This window comes from Xyrauchen texanus, chromosome 4, assembly GCF_025860055.1.
Source record: "Xyrauchen texanus isolate HMW12.3.18 chromosome 4, RBS_HiC_50CHRs, whole genome shotgun sequence".
Taxonomy (NCBI): Eukaryota; Metazoa; Chordata; class Actinopteri; order Cypriniformes; family Catostomidae; genus Xyrauchen; species Xyrauchen texanus.
This window is the reverse complement of record NC_068279.1, coordinates 4,052,163-4,067,816: the sequence shown is the minus strand read 5'-3', so window position 1 is coordinate 4,067,816 and position 15,654 is coordinate 4,052,163. Positions and strand designations below refer to the sequence as shown.

General features: G+C 36.8%; 2 protein-coding genes across 4 annotated transcripts in view; one reads left to right on the top strand and one right to left on the bottom strand.

Moving 5' to 3' along the window:
* The first annotated feature begins 2,360 nt into the window (after positions 1-2,360).
* Positions 2,361-11,368, top strand: LOC127643062 (osteoclast-stimulating factor 1-like). Its single transcript, XM_052125612.1, has 10 exons — positions 2,361-2,538; positions 4,634-4,680; positions 6,848-6,898; positions 7,034-7,097; positions 8,142-8,195; positions 8,294-8,401; positions 9,217-9,266; positions 9,991-10,069; positions 10,503-10,601; positions 10,703-11,368. The coding sequence occupies exons 1-10, from the start codon at positions 2,505-2,507 to the stop codon at positions 10,759-10,761; spliced, it is 645 nt and encodes a 214-aa protein (XP_051981572.1). The 5' UTR covers positions 2,361-2,504; the 3' UTR covers positions 10,762-11,368.
* Positions 11,369-14,240: 2,872 nt separating this feature from the next.
* Positions 14,241-15,654, bottom strand: part of pxna (paxillin a) — a 33,861-nt gene continuing 32,447 nt past the window's right edge. For all 3 annotated transcript variants that reach the window (XM_052125603.1, XM_052125604.1, XM_052125605.1), the window contains one exon: positions 14,241-15,610. In XM_052125603.1, the coding sequence (XP_051981563.1) occupies positions 15,344-15,610 (267 nt within the window). In that variant the 3' untranslated portion in view covers positions 14,241-15,343. The remainder of the gene's footprint in view (positions 15,611-15,654) is intronic.

Below are 15,654 nucleotides of genomic sequence, written 5' to 3'. Positions count from 1 at the left end.
CTGTCCTTTTTTTGAACATATCCTTTTGTATTGTTTGAATTGCTTGTATGAATATATTCGTAACACTTTTTATAGCAACAGATCAGTAGTGTGATTGAGAACGTTCATTTTTGCATATACATAAACAAGTGCACTGTTAAGCATTATACATGTTATTTACATTTACATTTATGCATTTGGTAGACGCGTTTATCCAAAGGGACTTACAGAGCCCTTATTACAGGGACAATCCCCCCGGAGCAACCTGGAGTTAAGTGCCTTTCTCAAGGACACAATGGTGGTGGCTGTTGGGATCGAACCAGCAACCTTCTGATTACCAGTTATGTACTTTAGCCCACTACACCACCACCACTCCATTATCATAATAACATAAAGACACAAACCTGTTTGTGTATAAAATTACATTAAATCTACTCAACTTCATGACTAGTATCATGATACACTGATCAAAGTAAATAAAATATTTAAGTTAATACAGTAACTTTTACCAACAAATTTGAATTTTAACTTTCCTTATTAACATTATGAATGGAAGCTTGAAGCTGCACTCACCCATTGTTTAACCAAAAAGTTTAACACTTAAAGAAATTCATTGTAATTTTGAAACATATATATAAAATCATGAGCACTCACATGAGATGAGGACTCTAGTCATATCAGTAACCTTATAAAAGCTGTTTTATTCTACATGGGGCAGGGGCGCCCTCATGAGGGCTGCCATTTTAGAATCACATGACCAGCTGCTCACTTAATCTCAGTAACCGTCTTGTTGGACACTTTCACTCTTGGATTACATTAATCATGGCTGATTGTGAAAAGATAATTTCTGTAACTAAAAACAATTAATTTTGAATGATGCTCCATTCACACCACTAGGTATCACTGCAAGTCCAAGATGACAAGAACAAAAAGTTACTGAGTGCACATTTAATGCATGCTATGTAGCACATTAGACATCATTACCTTAAATAAAGCAGCACACGCAGACCGCAACACTTGGTGCACAAAACACTATTATTGTGATTTGTAGGGGGCTATGTCACGATTCACTGTTGTCTGCCCTGTGTTTCTCCCCTGTCCTCTGTTCCCAGACTACTCTTCCCATAATTCCCTGCCCTCATTACTGCCAGCTGTCTTCCATTGTCCTCCCCTGTGTTTCATTTACTCATTAGTCTGTGTGTATATAATGCCCTGTTAATCACTGGTTCTTTGTCAGTTGTTGCTGTATGTGTTTTTAGACCAACCATGTTTTGCCCGTGCCCTTCATGGATATTTTCTTCTTGTTTTCTCATTGTGGATGCTTTATTTTGTACTTGTGTGTTATTATTATTTTTCATTAAAATCCTAGCTGCACCTAGATCCAGCTCTCTTGGCTTCTTCCCAGCATTACAGCTAGATACATGGTAAAGTTATGATATTTTGGTATTATTAGACATAACCATTACATATATATATATATATATAGTTGGGGAGTAACAGAATACATGTAACAGGATTACGTATTTAAAATACAAAATATAAGTAACTGTATTCCACTACAGTTACAATTTCAAACACTGGTAATTAGAATACAGTTACATTCAAAAAGTATTTTGATTACTGAGGAGATTACTTTGCATTTCATTTAATATTTAGTCCTTTCAGATGGAAAACATTTATACATATAAATGATGCGATCCAAAGTGCATTTGAACATCGGTGAAACACTTTCTTATGATGTGTTACATTCATACGAGCAGACAGAGAAGTACGTTTGGAGCAGAATAAATAGAAATAAACCTTGTGTAAATTGTCAGATTTATGCTAAGCTAAAATGCTATTTCTAGCCATTTTACATGCACATGTTACCAGACACCATCATATTTTTTTATCAAGAAAAGTCACGTTGGATCATAATTTCTTTTGTCTAGTAAGATCTTTGATATTAGGGCAAAATTCATATTCTTGATAATAATCATTTTATTTTTTTCCTGTAAAAATATCTAAAAATCATTAAGACAAGATCAATTTCTCTTTTATTTCGATTTATTTTGTTTTAGAAACAACACTGCATAAGATATTTCGGTTTTTCAGAGAATGTATTTTTAACATGTGTATTTTGTCTTACTGTACTAATGGCAGAGTTTTTATAGTCAAAACAAGAGAAAAAAATCTACCAGTGCTGAGCAAGTAATCCAAAGTATTTAGATTACATTACTGAGTTTCAGTAATCTAACGGAATACGTTACAAATGACATTTTACAGCATGTATTCTGTGGTCACTGTAGTAATTAATATCCGTAGGGGCAGTCCGGAATTCAAACGCTTGTGTGAGAGCGGACTCTGAGCCGCGCATGCTCGGTGCGTCTGTTCCGCATTGGGCTGCTTAACGCTTCCTCATTGACATCGCCTACAGGACGAAACCAACGAACTCGCACTTTTATTTGCACCCAATCAGTATTTATACCGCTTTCACGCACAATTAACATCCCCAAAACTCGGAAGGTTCGTTTAAAAGTTCCGAAATGTCAAAGCCTCCTCCCAAACCAGCAAAACCAGGTAAGCTCTTTACTTGAGGGAAAAACCTCGCCAAATGTTCTGTACGACGTTTACTAAGTTTCTGATTTCCAATGCAATGCCTTTAAATGTATAAGGGAATGCAATTCTGCATCTTAGCTTTCTTACTGCTTGCGGGTAGTTTGGCGATTGTCCAGCGCAACGCAACTTTTGTTGCGCTTTTACGCGGTTAACTTACGTAAAAACACTACGTCTTATCCTGGAACTTTATTGCTGGAACAACTCAAAAATAGTTACAACTTTGAACCAAAAATGGCTGGTTTGGATTTGGAAAGTGAAAATCACTCAAGTCAGCCATTGGTTGAGTCTCAAAACCTAGTGAACCCAACCTGAACAGCGTTATTTTGGTCAACCATATAGTATTTTTGGGTTCAATTGGTGCCTTCCAAATGGGCTAAGACAACAAATTCTGCTCGTGCCTATAAAGCCCAAAAGCTGTGTCTAGGAATGCTGATTATTAGGGTTTGGAGACATTAACACCCAATGGCCAGATACTTCCCCATATTAATTAAAAGCTTCGCTTCATGCGTTTAAAAAAAAACACATGACATTTGCCTATTTATACTGACGATTTATGCTGATGTTATGGACTATGAGAGATCATGTGTTGTAGGACATAATCGCGTTATAGCTGCATCCTTTCTACATGGAAACTTCACAAATGAGGTAGGATGAGATGTTTGGAATATTAATGAAAATATGAATGTGCAAAGATGGTCAACAGCCAAGTTACTTTTGAATTTATTTAGACTAATAGCCCCCCAAAAATAATCATAGTAAAATATGGTAACATGGGTTGGTAACAGGAGTATCGTTTCCAGGTGTTACAGGGGGCATGTTCCCAACTTTGGGAAAACATCACAATGGAGCCTCTTAGAGGACCGGGTGGGGTTTATTTTCTGAAATAGTTTTGCATGCTGTCACAATAAGTTTTGTGTTCCCTCACAATAAATTGACCATGGTTTTACTACAGTAATGCTATTTCAACCATTATAACCATAGGTTAACTTATTGTGAGGGAATGCAAAACTATTGCGAGGGAAAAACTATTTCAGAAAAAAAAAGGGTGCCGAACATCGCAGTGTCAATAAAGTAAAAAAAGATTTCCTGTGTTATTAATGAGAATGTACAGAGCCCCTTAGAGGACTGGGTGGGATTAAAAAAAAACAAAAAATGTGCATTCCCTTGTAATAACCTTTATTTGACCTTTATAGTTTGCGTTCACCGTGCAATAAGTTTTGCGTGCCCTCGCAATACATTTTCCATGGTTTTACTACAGTAACCATATTTTAACCAAGATATTCATAGTGAAACCATATTAATAAAACAGGAATGAAAACTCTGGTTACAAATAAAATCATAATATTGTGGTTTCAGTACTTCAAATACTACAATTTATACATATTTAATCTATAGTTAAACCTATTTACTATATGCATACAGTATACTGTATTAAAACCATGATTTCTGCCCAAACCCTGCCCGTCATAGTTACTACTATATGGTTTGCATGGTTTATTCATGAAGTTAATTAAATGGGGAATTCATTTAGAGATGCATTTTGGGTAGGCGGCCTGTGATGTCAGTATGTTGCGACGCCAGAACCCGATCTGATGGAAGTTCGGTTCACTGTGTTTGCTTGAGGCCATATTGAAGTACAGGCAGGCAGGAAATGCCCTTTGTAAGGCATGTAATGGTTTGCTTATTTATATATTTTGGTCGCAGGGGTTGGGTTCCTCTTGCTCAGAGGCTTCTGTGCATTTCTGTGTCATGGTTTGTTGTTCACATTGTCCTGTCATGCTAGCTTGTTTTAGTTCAGTGATGACCTGGTTGCTTTGCATATGAAAGGGCAGATAGGTGAAGATAAGGGTTCAGGTTTGTTTCTTTACAGGTAGACTGTTTCCTGAGAGTATCTGCCTAAAATGACCTGATAAAGCCTAACAAAATTGCAGCACTGGAACTGAAATGTGTAAAAAATGGTTCAGTTATTGTGCAACTTGTATATTATCATTTTTTATATGAATATCTTACTCAAGCACTTTAAACTAATTATATGTTTGTGTTTATGTATTAACAGGTCAGGTCAAGGTGTTCAGGGCATTATTCACCTTCGACCCAAGGACGGTAAGTTTCCTTTAGAGGCCGATCGATCGTGGATTTTGACGATACCGATAACTAAGGTGGTGGGAAAGACCAATAACCGATTAATTGGTTGATTAATTGTAAAATTGATTTATAGAATGTTTAAAAAAAAATGTCTAATTATTTTTTTACTGAGACAGGCACAGACATGGAGGCTAAAAGAGTCAAAATGAATAAAATCCCAAATGCAGTTTATTGTTCAATCAAAATCTCATTAATAACCAGGAAAAAAAAAAGTGTTTTAACAATAAAAAAAAAGTCTGAAATACACTGGGGACTCTTATTTTGAAATGATGGAGAATTGGCCCTGTTACAAGGCTCTATATTAAGTATTAACCAAATTAAGCATATTCTTATAGCTTATATATTCACTTGATGAAGAGTTTTGTATACAGTACAGTGCTATGAAAAAGTATTTGCCCCTTTCTGATTTCTTCTATTTTTGTGTGTTTTTCATACTAAATTGTTTTATATCTTCAAACGAGACATAACTTAAAACAAAGGCAACCTGAAAACACAAACATATAGTTTTCATATATATATATTTTTTATTGAAGCAAAAAAGTTATCCAACACCTATGACACCCATGTGAAAAAAGAACTGCCCCCTTAAACTTAATAGCTGGTTGTGCCGCCTTTAGCAGCAACAGTCTTTCACAACGCTGTGGTGGAATTTTAGCCCATTCTTCTTTGCAGAACTGCTTTAGTTCAGCCATATTGGAGGATTTTCAAGCATGAACTGCCCTTTTAATGTCCTGCCACAACATCTCAATCGGGTTCAAGTCAGGACTTTGACTAGGCCAGTCCAAAACGTACTTGGCTTCTTTTGAGTTATTCAGAGGTGGACTTACTGCTATGCTTTGGATCATTGTCTTGCTGCATAATCCAGTTGCGCTTGAGCTTCAACTCACGGACTGATGACCGGACGTTCTCCTTTAGGATTTTCTGGTAGAGAGCAGAATTCCCGTTTCCCTCAATTATTGCAAGTCGCCCTGGACCTGAAGCATCAAAGCATCCCCATACGTCACAGTATCACCACTGTGCTTGACCGTAGGTATGATGCTCTTTCTGTGGTGTTCTGTGTTTGATTTACACCAGATGTAACTGGACCCCTGTCTTCCAAACAGTTCCACTTTTGACTCCTCAGTCAACAGAACATTTTCCCAAAAGCTTTGAGGATCATCAAGGTGTGTTTTGAGAAAATTCAGACGAGCCTTAATGTCCTTCTGTGTTTGTAGTTGTTTTTGCCTCGCCACACTTGCATGGATGGCATTTTTGTCCAGTGTCTCTCTGATAGTGGAGTCATGAACAGTGACCTTTATTGATGTGAGAACATCCAGTTCCTTGGATGTTGTCCTTGGCTTTTTTGTGACTTCCTGGATGAGTTGTCACCGAGCCCTTGAGGAATTTTGGAAGGTCGGCCACTTCTGGGAAGGTTCACTACTGTGCCAAGTGTTCTCCATTTGGAGATAATGGCTCTCACTGTGGTTCTTTGGAGTCCCAGAGCTTTTGAAATGGCTTGTAACCCTTCCCAGACTGATGTATTTCAATTACCTTTTCTCTCATAATTTCTGGAATTTCTTTCTACCTTAGCATAGTGTGCTACTGGTTGAGACCTTTTAGCCAACTTCATGCTGCTGAAAAAGTTATATTTGATTAACCAGGGCTGGCAGTAATCAGGCCTGGGTGTGTCTAGTCCAGCTGAACCCCATTATGAATGCAGTTTCATAGATTTGGGGATTTTGTAAATAAGGGAGCAAATATTTTTTCACTTGTTTCCGTCTTCATAGAGGTAGACCGATATATCAGTATTACCAGTTGTAAATGGTATTAATCAATTAATCTGTGCTGATAGTTGCTCTTGGGAAGTTATAGTTATCAGTAAAAATGTTATCGGTTATTTTGGGGATTTTGGATGAATAATAAACTGCATCTGAGATTGCATTCATTTAGGACTCTTTGTCCCATCATAGAAAGGAAATACTAAACTATCAGCCGATTAATCATTTTCGGCTTTCCCCACCACCTTAGTTATCGGTATCGACAAAATTCTCTGTTGGTTGACCTGTACTTGCGTATCAGCTCAATTTTACCTCCACCTTTTTGTTGTTGTTTTCTCTCGCTCATTAAGCATATTTTCCTCTTTCAGCCAGATGAACTGTATTTTGAGGAAGGAGACATTCTATACATCTCAGATACAGTATGTTTATTGTCTCTTCTTGGTTTTATTGGAAATACTCATGCTTCATCTTGTGATTACAGAGATTAAGAGCATTATATTGATGACTTCCAGTGGTGTTTGTGATTATGTAGCAATTGCATGGTTTATTTTCAGAGTGACAGTAACTGGTGGAAGGGGACATGCCGGGGAAGGACTGGTCTTATTCCCAGTAATTACGGTAAGTGACAGCATCGTAGAGGAAAACCTGAACCTGGAAGTTATCAGATCTTTCACTAGTCCACCTGTACCAACTAAAAAGATGCCGGCTCTTGCAAAATGTTGTAAATTGCCTATATAATATATATAACTTTTATAATATTTTATGATGTTAGGCAAAGTGTACTAAAGGAATGTTCCTGGTTTTTAAATAAGCTCAATTAACAGCATTTGCAGCATAATGTTGATTACCACAAACATTTTTTTTTTACTCGTTCATCGTCGCTTTATTTAAAAAAAAGAAGCAGATATTGCAGTGAAAGTAAGGCACTTACAATGAAAGTGAAAGGGGCCAGTCCATAAACTTTAAAATGCACAGTGTTTCAAAAGTATAGCCATAAGACGTAAACATTATATGTGTAAACATGATTGTTAGACATGAGTGCATAGACATGCACTGAAGGAGGGAACTAACCCTTGTCCATGTAAAGATACTGTATAGCCAACATTAGAAATACACTGACATGACAGTGAAACCATGTGATCCTGGTATTGGATCTAACTTTACACGGATAAGGTTAGTAAGCAATTTTATCACACTAAATTCATGTTAAAATCCAGTATAATGAATGTGGAAGATTCTTTAAAGATGCTTGCCTTAGCAAAAACCACTAAATGTCTCAATTACTATTGCTTATACTTGGGGTAAGGGATATGAACAAACCCATAATCCTAGGTATTGAACTTCGGTGCATAACACGTCCTTCACCATTTTTGCGACATGCATGACTCAAAATATATTTCAAATTGTTGAGGAACGGTGTGCTATTACTTTTTTTCTAAACAAAAATGTTGGACAATAAAATGGGTTGGGGAAAAATCCCTTAGACTTGCATTGAAGGGACCTGAGCCAAATCTATGGGCCAGAATAAAAGCACGTAGCAAACCACCCTTGCAGCAACACACAAAACCTTTGCTTTGTTGCATTTAATTTTGCATTGCAAAATGTCATCTTATTACTCTTGCATTTGTCTTCTGTTGATTTGAAGTGTTTATGTTTCATCAGTGGCTGAACAGGCAGAATCCATAGACAACCCCATGCATGAGGCAGCCAAGCGAGGTACCCAAAACTCCACCAATCCAGCATTACATTTGTTTGTTTATCTGTTAGTCTGTCTGTTGCCAGTACATTCAAACATTTTGTGTGTGCGTATGCAGGTAATCTGAGCTGGCTCCGAGAGTGTTTGGATAACAAGGTGGGCATTAATGGACTGGACAAAGCAGGGAACACTGCTCTCTACTGGGCGTGCCACGGAGGGCACAAAGGTAGAATTTAAAATTTGAGAATTTGTAACACGCACACACACAACATATAGGAGGCATGGTGCTCCTGTGGGGACACAGTTTCAAGTCTGACCTGTGTGATGTCATGATTCCATTCTCCTCTGTCTGTTTCTCTCTCCCTCCCACTCTCGCCCAATTAGAGGTCTGTTCGGTCAGTTTTCCAAGTATGACTTCAGGTTTGGGTTTGTCATTAATTAAAAAATAATCAGGCCTACCTAACTTTTTTGGCACCTTAGTTAGGGGTCGTTCACACAGAACATGTTTTGAGTGTGCGTCTGCTCTGTTTTTCCTTTTAAACTTATTTAATTTAAACACATGCTGGATGGACATCTTTGACTGATGCACAGTGTCTCCCTGTTTCATCAGTGTCTTGCATTGGGCCGACACATTTTTAGACACTATGCCAAGTTAAACAGAACTTCAAGGTTCAAAAACGCATGTCGAGACACCTGCATTCTGTTTCATTTGTTCCTCTGATTTAGTGTGCCAAGGGACCTCCTTGCCTTCTTCAAACTGTGTATGTTGACTGTTACAATACTGTTATGAACATTGCCTACGATTCAAAATCTGATGGTACCCTTTGGTCTGGGTAGGGTCAGGCCACACTGTCCCGGGTACAGGTCAGGTTTCATTTTAAGGCCCATGCAGACCTCTACTCCCAATGCCCTGTGCAATAAAGACACACATAAAGGCCATAAATAAGGAATAAAAATATAAATATAAAGTATCTCAAATAAAATAAAAAAACAAATGATGAGAGAAAACAATTAACCTGTTGCATGTTTGTTTTTTCTTAGATGTGGTTGAGATTTTGCTGAGTCAGCCAAATTGTGAGCTTAATCAACAGGTGGGTCTCGTACTGTTCAAATTGAAGTCGGTTTGAGGAATCACAGTGCTTGAGTTGAAATGACATGGAAAATATTTCATTAGAATTTGTTCAAGGAATAGTTTGGCCAAAAATTTTAAATTGGTGGCTATTTACTAACCCCAATGTTGCTCCAAATCCATTCTGTCATGGAAAAAAAGTATTTTTCCCCATATAATGAAAGTGAATGTGGCCCAAATATGGTGCATGTTTGGTCATGAGACACACAAGACCAGTGTGGTTTGATATAATTGATTCTACCACAGTTGCCATGTCATTTGGGCACCGCAAACAGGAGTGGATCGATCAATTCAGAGTGAATAATAACTTAAATTTGGTCTGTTCATCATGGACCGTTCATCATGGACCGAAGTCAAATGGGTTTGGAGCAATATTTGGCTAGGTGAATACTGACAGTTTTCATTTTTGGTGAGATGAGATCAGCTTATAGAAACCGTATATTTATATTGAACCTTGAGTTATATGTATATAATATGTCTGTGAAGATGGACGACTTGAGACAACTGAGACCTTCTGAACCGAGGACAACTGGTGCATATAGAACCAAGGCATTTTACAGTAGAAAAATACTGCAGATTACTTGCAAAATGGCAAATAGACAACAAAATAAATGTGAGGAATGCTAACATTTTATAACATTCAACTGCAGTTACTGATTTGTCTCTTGTGTTGATTTCCTCAACAGAATAAATTGGGAGACACGGCTCTACATGCAGCTGCCTGGAAGGGTTATTCAGATATAGTTGAGATGTTGCTCAATAAAAGTGAGTGAATAATTCTTTCCTCCCATACGTTTTCTTCATCCTATGTAGTACAAGGCCTACATAAAAATATCGATCTTTTTTAATGTTCAATTGAATTATCCCATATTAATTCTTTACACGACCAATCTTGTAATCTACGCTAAGAAACGTTATTTTTAGCACTAAACCTGTCTCACGGATGCTTAGTAAATGGAATTGAATTGCTTGGGTCTTATTTTTCATTATTAAATATTAAGATTTTAGTACTGCACAAAGTTAAAGGTTTCCCTGCATAGTAAGCCTCATTAGTTTACTAGTTTGCCATTTGCTAAGGGAACTAAATTAGAACTAAATCAGATCGAAGCCCTATGTGATTGGGTATTTGCATACATATTCAAACAGGATTTGGTTGTGTGAATATGAATTGTTTATATTGTGTATTGTGTGTACATAGACGCCAGAATTGACATTGTAAATAACGAAAAGAAGACCGCTCTGGCTATGGCCACCAATGCTCAGAGCGCCTCACTGCTGAAGAGAAAAGTAGGAGGAGGTGAGTCACACAGCATTTCCTTTCAGTTAACTCCTGACCTGTTTCAGATATCACTTCCCGTGAAATGAGTTCATGCTTTCAACTGTCTGTGTTATTTGCAGTCATTCTGCGCACCCACAGTAACGCTGAGGAGTATCTGGATGATGAAGACTCCGACTGAAAGAAGAGCAGCACTAATGAAGTCATCAATTCCTACATTCAACACAAACCATCACAACTTGTATATAGATCTGATATACTGTATGTGCGTGACACATTGCTTACGTGGGGCGGGGAGGGGGGAGGATATAAGCTGAATGCTGTTGTCCGATTGTCTAAAGCCTTAAACATTCTTCTTCATTCCAGTTCATTGCAAATGTAGTGCAGACCATCTGATCTTTAAGGATGAACACAGGGAATGAATGTTCTTCTATTTGCTGCTCCTGTCTGAACTGTATTTATTCTGTATAACTGTCTTTTTGATTTAAAGTGCCTTTAACAGGGAGAATGTCCAGAACCATGGGACAACACTGGGCTTTTTAATTACAAGAGTTTTTATAAGTTTGTGTGTGGGTAAGTGTGAATGTGCACCTGTGCATTTTGATTGAAACCTTTTTGATTGTGTTTGTGTGCTTGGCATGGTTGATAAACCTTTTGCTTGATAGCTTCTAAGTTGCATGTAAATCTAACATGTTAAAAACTTTTAAATTATGCAAATAAACCAGTGGCCTTTCGTCAAATCTAAGATTGATTTGCAGTGCTCAGGCTCTGAGATTTCTTATTTGAAAGTCTCATTTGTTCTGCTTGTGTGTTATTAGTGGTGTTTGCCAAGGCAAGCATTACTGTAACTATTGCTCATTCTTGGGGGTTATTGGTTTGTGGGACCGATTGATACCTCAAATTTCTTCAAAAAGTGATTGCCTGTGAGGTTGATAAAACGAGTGGAAAAATAGCATAGACATGCACTGAAGGAGGGAACGAAGGCATATAGGGGCCAGAATAGAGACGTTTTTTAAGTGAAGGGGTCATTTTATTTGGGCCAGTAGGCAACCACCTAACACCGGCTTAGCTATGTGCCAAAGACCATTCAGAAAACCTCATATTGTTAACTACATTTACTATTATGCCATCATAGTATTACAAACTAGCATTTCTGTTGGCAGTTTGTAGGTGTGGAATAATCATTGCCAAGTTCTGAAGAAAATATACAATTAACTTTATTCCTCTACTCAAGTTGTAAAAATGCATGAAGTTGTCTGCAGATGGCAGAATCTCGAGGTTTTAACAGTTGATTTACTTAACTCAAATTTTCTCTGTATGAGTCTTTTGGTTCTTTTTATTCAGGTAAGAAATAAAATCATTTACCCCTGCCACTTTTTACATTTAATCAGGAAATAATTTCATTCGCAAATGAATCCCTCACTATAGTGCACATACTAAATCACCTAGATCTGGAAAGCATCGCATTCTAATTAACATCGGCTAAATATCTTAAAAAATCATATTTACAAACATTCTAAATCATAATCGTCACAAAGACATCTGCTGAATGTCTTGACTTCCGAGACATACTTTTGGTCATACTTCTTGTAGACTACTGCAGAGGCAAACAACGTAAAAAAGAAATAAAACGTCTTCCGGTTACCAACGCTTTGATGTATTGCCTCATCAGTCTTACTTGATGTAGATAACGTCTAACTTAATGTTATTAGTCGAACATTTCATAACAATTGAGAGAAGAAGAAAAACTTCTAACGACAAACGCTTGTCGTCGATAGTGCCTTAAAATTTCGCGCCATTACTAGCAGTCGTTCTGCGCAGGCGCAGCTGGACTCTAGGAATGGCGCGGATATCTAAAGGGAGGCACTTCAAATTATATCACATGAATATAATATATATACACTCTAAAAATGTTTGGGTGGATATGGAACATTTTATCAGAAGGAAAACCAGAACTATATTCAAACTAAATAATTTTGATGTATATATTATTCCAATGAAAAATAATAACAATAACTTTATTTTTCTTGTCCAACTTTTTATTATTTTGGGGACGTTCCACATACATAAAAAGAAATGGTCAGGGTCCAAGCCAAATTTCATTCATTTTCTCCAGGAGATCAAGAACTACAGCACCTGTTTGGAGAATATTGTCAACAAAAATGCAAAAAAGACTTGTATTTTTCGTGGTTATCTTTTTGATTAAGGAATTAACATTTTGTACACTCTGGTATTTTCTGTATATATCTGTATACTGTTGTATATTATGTTCTGTTAATAAAAAAATGTAATATATATATATATATATATATATATATATATATATATATATATATATATATATTTATTTATTTATTTATTAACAGTTAAAACAAATTTCAAAACTCTTCGATGTTATTTTGTTGAACCGCTCCCTTAAGCGAAATTAAACTAATAAAATATTTATTATGGCGTAGGTTTATTAGGCTGGCTCAATAATAACTATGATGACATTGACCCTAATGTAGCAAGAACTTGAACAAAACTCAGTGACAGTTTAGTGACCTCGACTAATTTGACCATTACACAATTCTTTTGAGCTGTTTACTGGTCTAATAACATGTTCTTTTTTATATGTGTACCAGATCTGTATATTATGTCTTTTATAAACTTGGTATTCTGTCTCAAAATTGTCGCTCTCTCATGCAATTATTATATCACTTTATGAGCCAGATTAACAAGCACGCAGCCATATTGAACATTTTGTCTCTGAACTTCCGGTCCAGTGGATGCTATACAGATCTCTGTGCTGTTGATATCCAACCGTAATCAGCTAGAGAAATGGATTTACAGGGATTTACATGAGTATTTTAAAGTGTTCCGGAGATGTCATAACAACTGAAAACTGAGCGATTAAATTTAAAAATAATAAACTAATTCATAAATCCACAAGATCCTACGCACTGATATGCATTTGTGTTCATGGAACTCCAAGAGACAATACAGTAATTAAAATAGTCTCTGCACAACGCCTCTGACCATCTTCTCATTGCATTAAAACATTGCTTTATAGTTAACGTGTGCAGATTTTCCCAGTGTTAAACTGGGACGTGGGAAGGATGCCACTATTCATACACACAAATATTCTAATATTGTATTATTTTTATACTAATATTTTAAATAATACAAATGTAATTTCCTTAATTGTTATGAACATGCATATGAAATAATACGAGCTGTCACTGTTTGAAAGTTTATACTATACATTAAGTTTCATCCTGTTAATAATTTGTTAAAAAAATTAAGCAAAATTACAGGTGACAATTAAACGCGTGTATCGTTAAAAAGTGCATTGTGTCATAGCTGTCTGAATTTGATCCGCCAGGTCCAATTTAACTCTATATGTGTCGGGAAAACGAACATGTACAATGACAGCAAAAACACCTCATGAGAATTTTGACTTAGTAAAGGGGTGGTGCAGACTCACACCATCAACTCTCTGTGAAAAATACTTTCTGTGCTCCCACAAGTAATCCGTTTCAATCGGCTTTTCTCAGTATCTTCAATTCAAACCGGAAGGTAAGAGACAAAACAGTTAAGCATGCAGCGCTGAAAAGGGGTGTGGCTGAATAAGGTCAATACAGATAAGAATATCACATTTCATGGACTTCAATGCAACTGCTGAAAAATTTAATGTGCACATCAACCATTTACATCCTGGTGTTTATAAAATGACTTGTACCTTTAGACCCCATGTTTTCATTTAATCAGTCAATTAGGAATAAAATATGGCATCACCCTGATGAAGATAAAATCTTTAAATTACTAAAAAAGAAAAGATACAACCTTTTAAAGTAAAGCCATCAATTCAATTTCATAAGACTTTAATATATTTACTTGCATACAGTAGGATCAGATAAAAAGGAAAAGGGGTAAAAACACATCATAAAGTTGTTAATAATACTCTTGTAATGAGATGGAAAAATTAAGACAAAAATGAGTATGTAAATCTCTAAATATGCCCAATAGGCACATTACAGAACACTGCATACTCAATTTAACAGGACCCTAACTGGTACCATTTTTAAATACAAGAATAAAATAAAATCTAACACTCCAAACATACAGAAAATAGAAACCGCCCATGAAATAGAAGAATAGAAACAACCATCAACTTTATAAAGAGTATAGACTGAGTAATACATGCACAATAAAACCAAGGCTATCCAAAGTAGCGCAAAATAAAAAAATATACAGTATAATATGACTTTGAGATTTATACCAAGCAATAATTGCACCTTTTAGAAAACCTGACATAGCCAATGAATGACAGAAGCAAAACAAAACTCACATTGTTGTCCAAGAAAGCAGCAGGCGAAAAAAAGGAAGAACAGGTTTTCTCCTGAAATGTGCAAAGAGGTGCATACGTATGTGCATTTAAGTTAAGCTCAGTGTGTATATATCGAACACAAAAATAGATCTTGTTGATTTGTCCGATGCAATCGATAATATCTAAAATAGCTCCACAAACCCTCATATTTTGTTCTTGTTAACATCCAGGGGAAGCGTTTTAAAAAGGCTGTTAAAAATCGTTTTGGCCTCCCTGAAGATCTACACTTGTTAGACAGTGCCTTGTGGCTTGGCACGTGAACAAGCTGGTGTAATGCACATTATGGCACCCAGAGGGCACTGTGGGAAATTTTTTAACTTTGACCCTTTGGAATCATTTTGGCGTGCATACGCAAATGCACACCGCAAAACCATCGTAAAGCGGCACAGATTTTCTAGCTGAAGAGTTTCACATAGCAGTTTTGGCAGTACGGTTTGTCATTCTGCTCTTTGAACGTGCCCTTGTTCAGCTGTTTAAGGCAGAAGGCGCAGACGAAATGCTCGGGGTGAAACTTCTTGCCCATGGCGGTGATGCAGCGGCCGGTAATGGGTTTCTGACAGCCGGAGCAGAGCGAGCCGCGGTGCTCGTGGTAATGAGCCTCGCAGTACGGCTGCCCTTCGTGCTCGAAGAAACTGCCGTTCAAAAATGGAGTGAAACACTCCTGTGTACCAAAAGAGAGAATACACAGAGCAACATCAATCGGTT

Coding starts and splice junctions, on each gene's coding strand:
- LOC127643062 (XM_052125612.1), top strand. CDS start 2,505: ATGTCAAAGCCTCCTCCCAAACCAGCAAAACCAG. Junction 6,899..7,033: donor TTCTATACATCTCAGATACA/GTATGTTTATTG, acceptor GTTTATTTTCAG/AGTGACAGTAACTGGTGGAA. Junction 7,098..8,141: donor TCTTATTCCCAGTAATTACG/GTAAGTGACAGC, acceptor ATGTTTCATCAG/TGGCTGAACAGGCAGAATCC.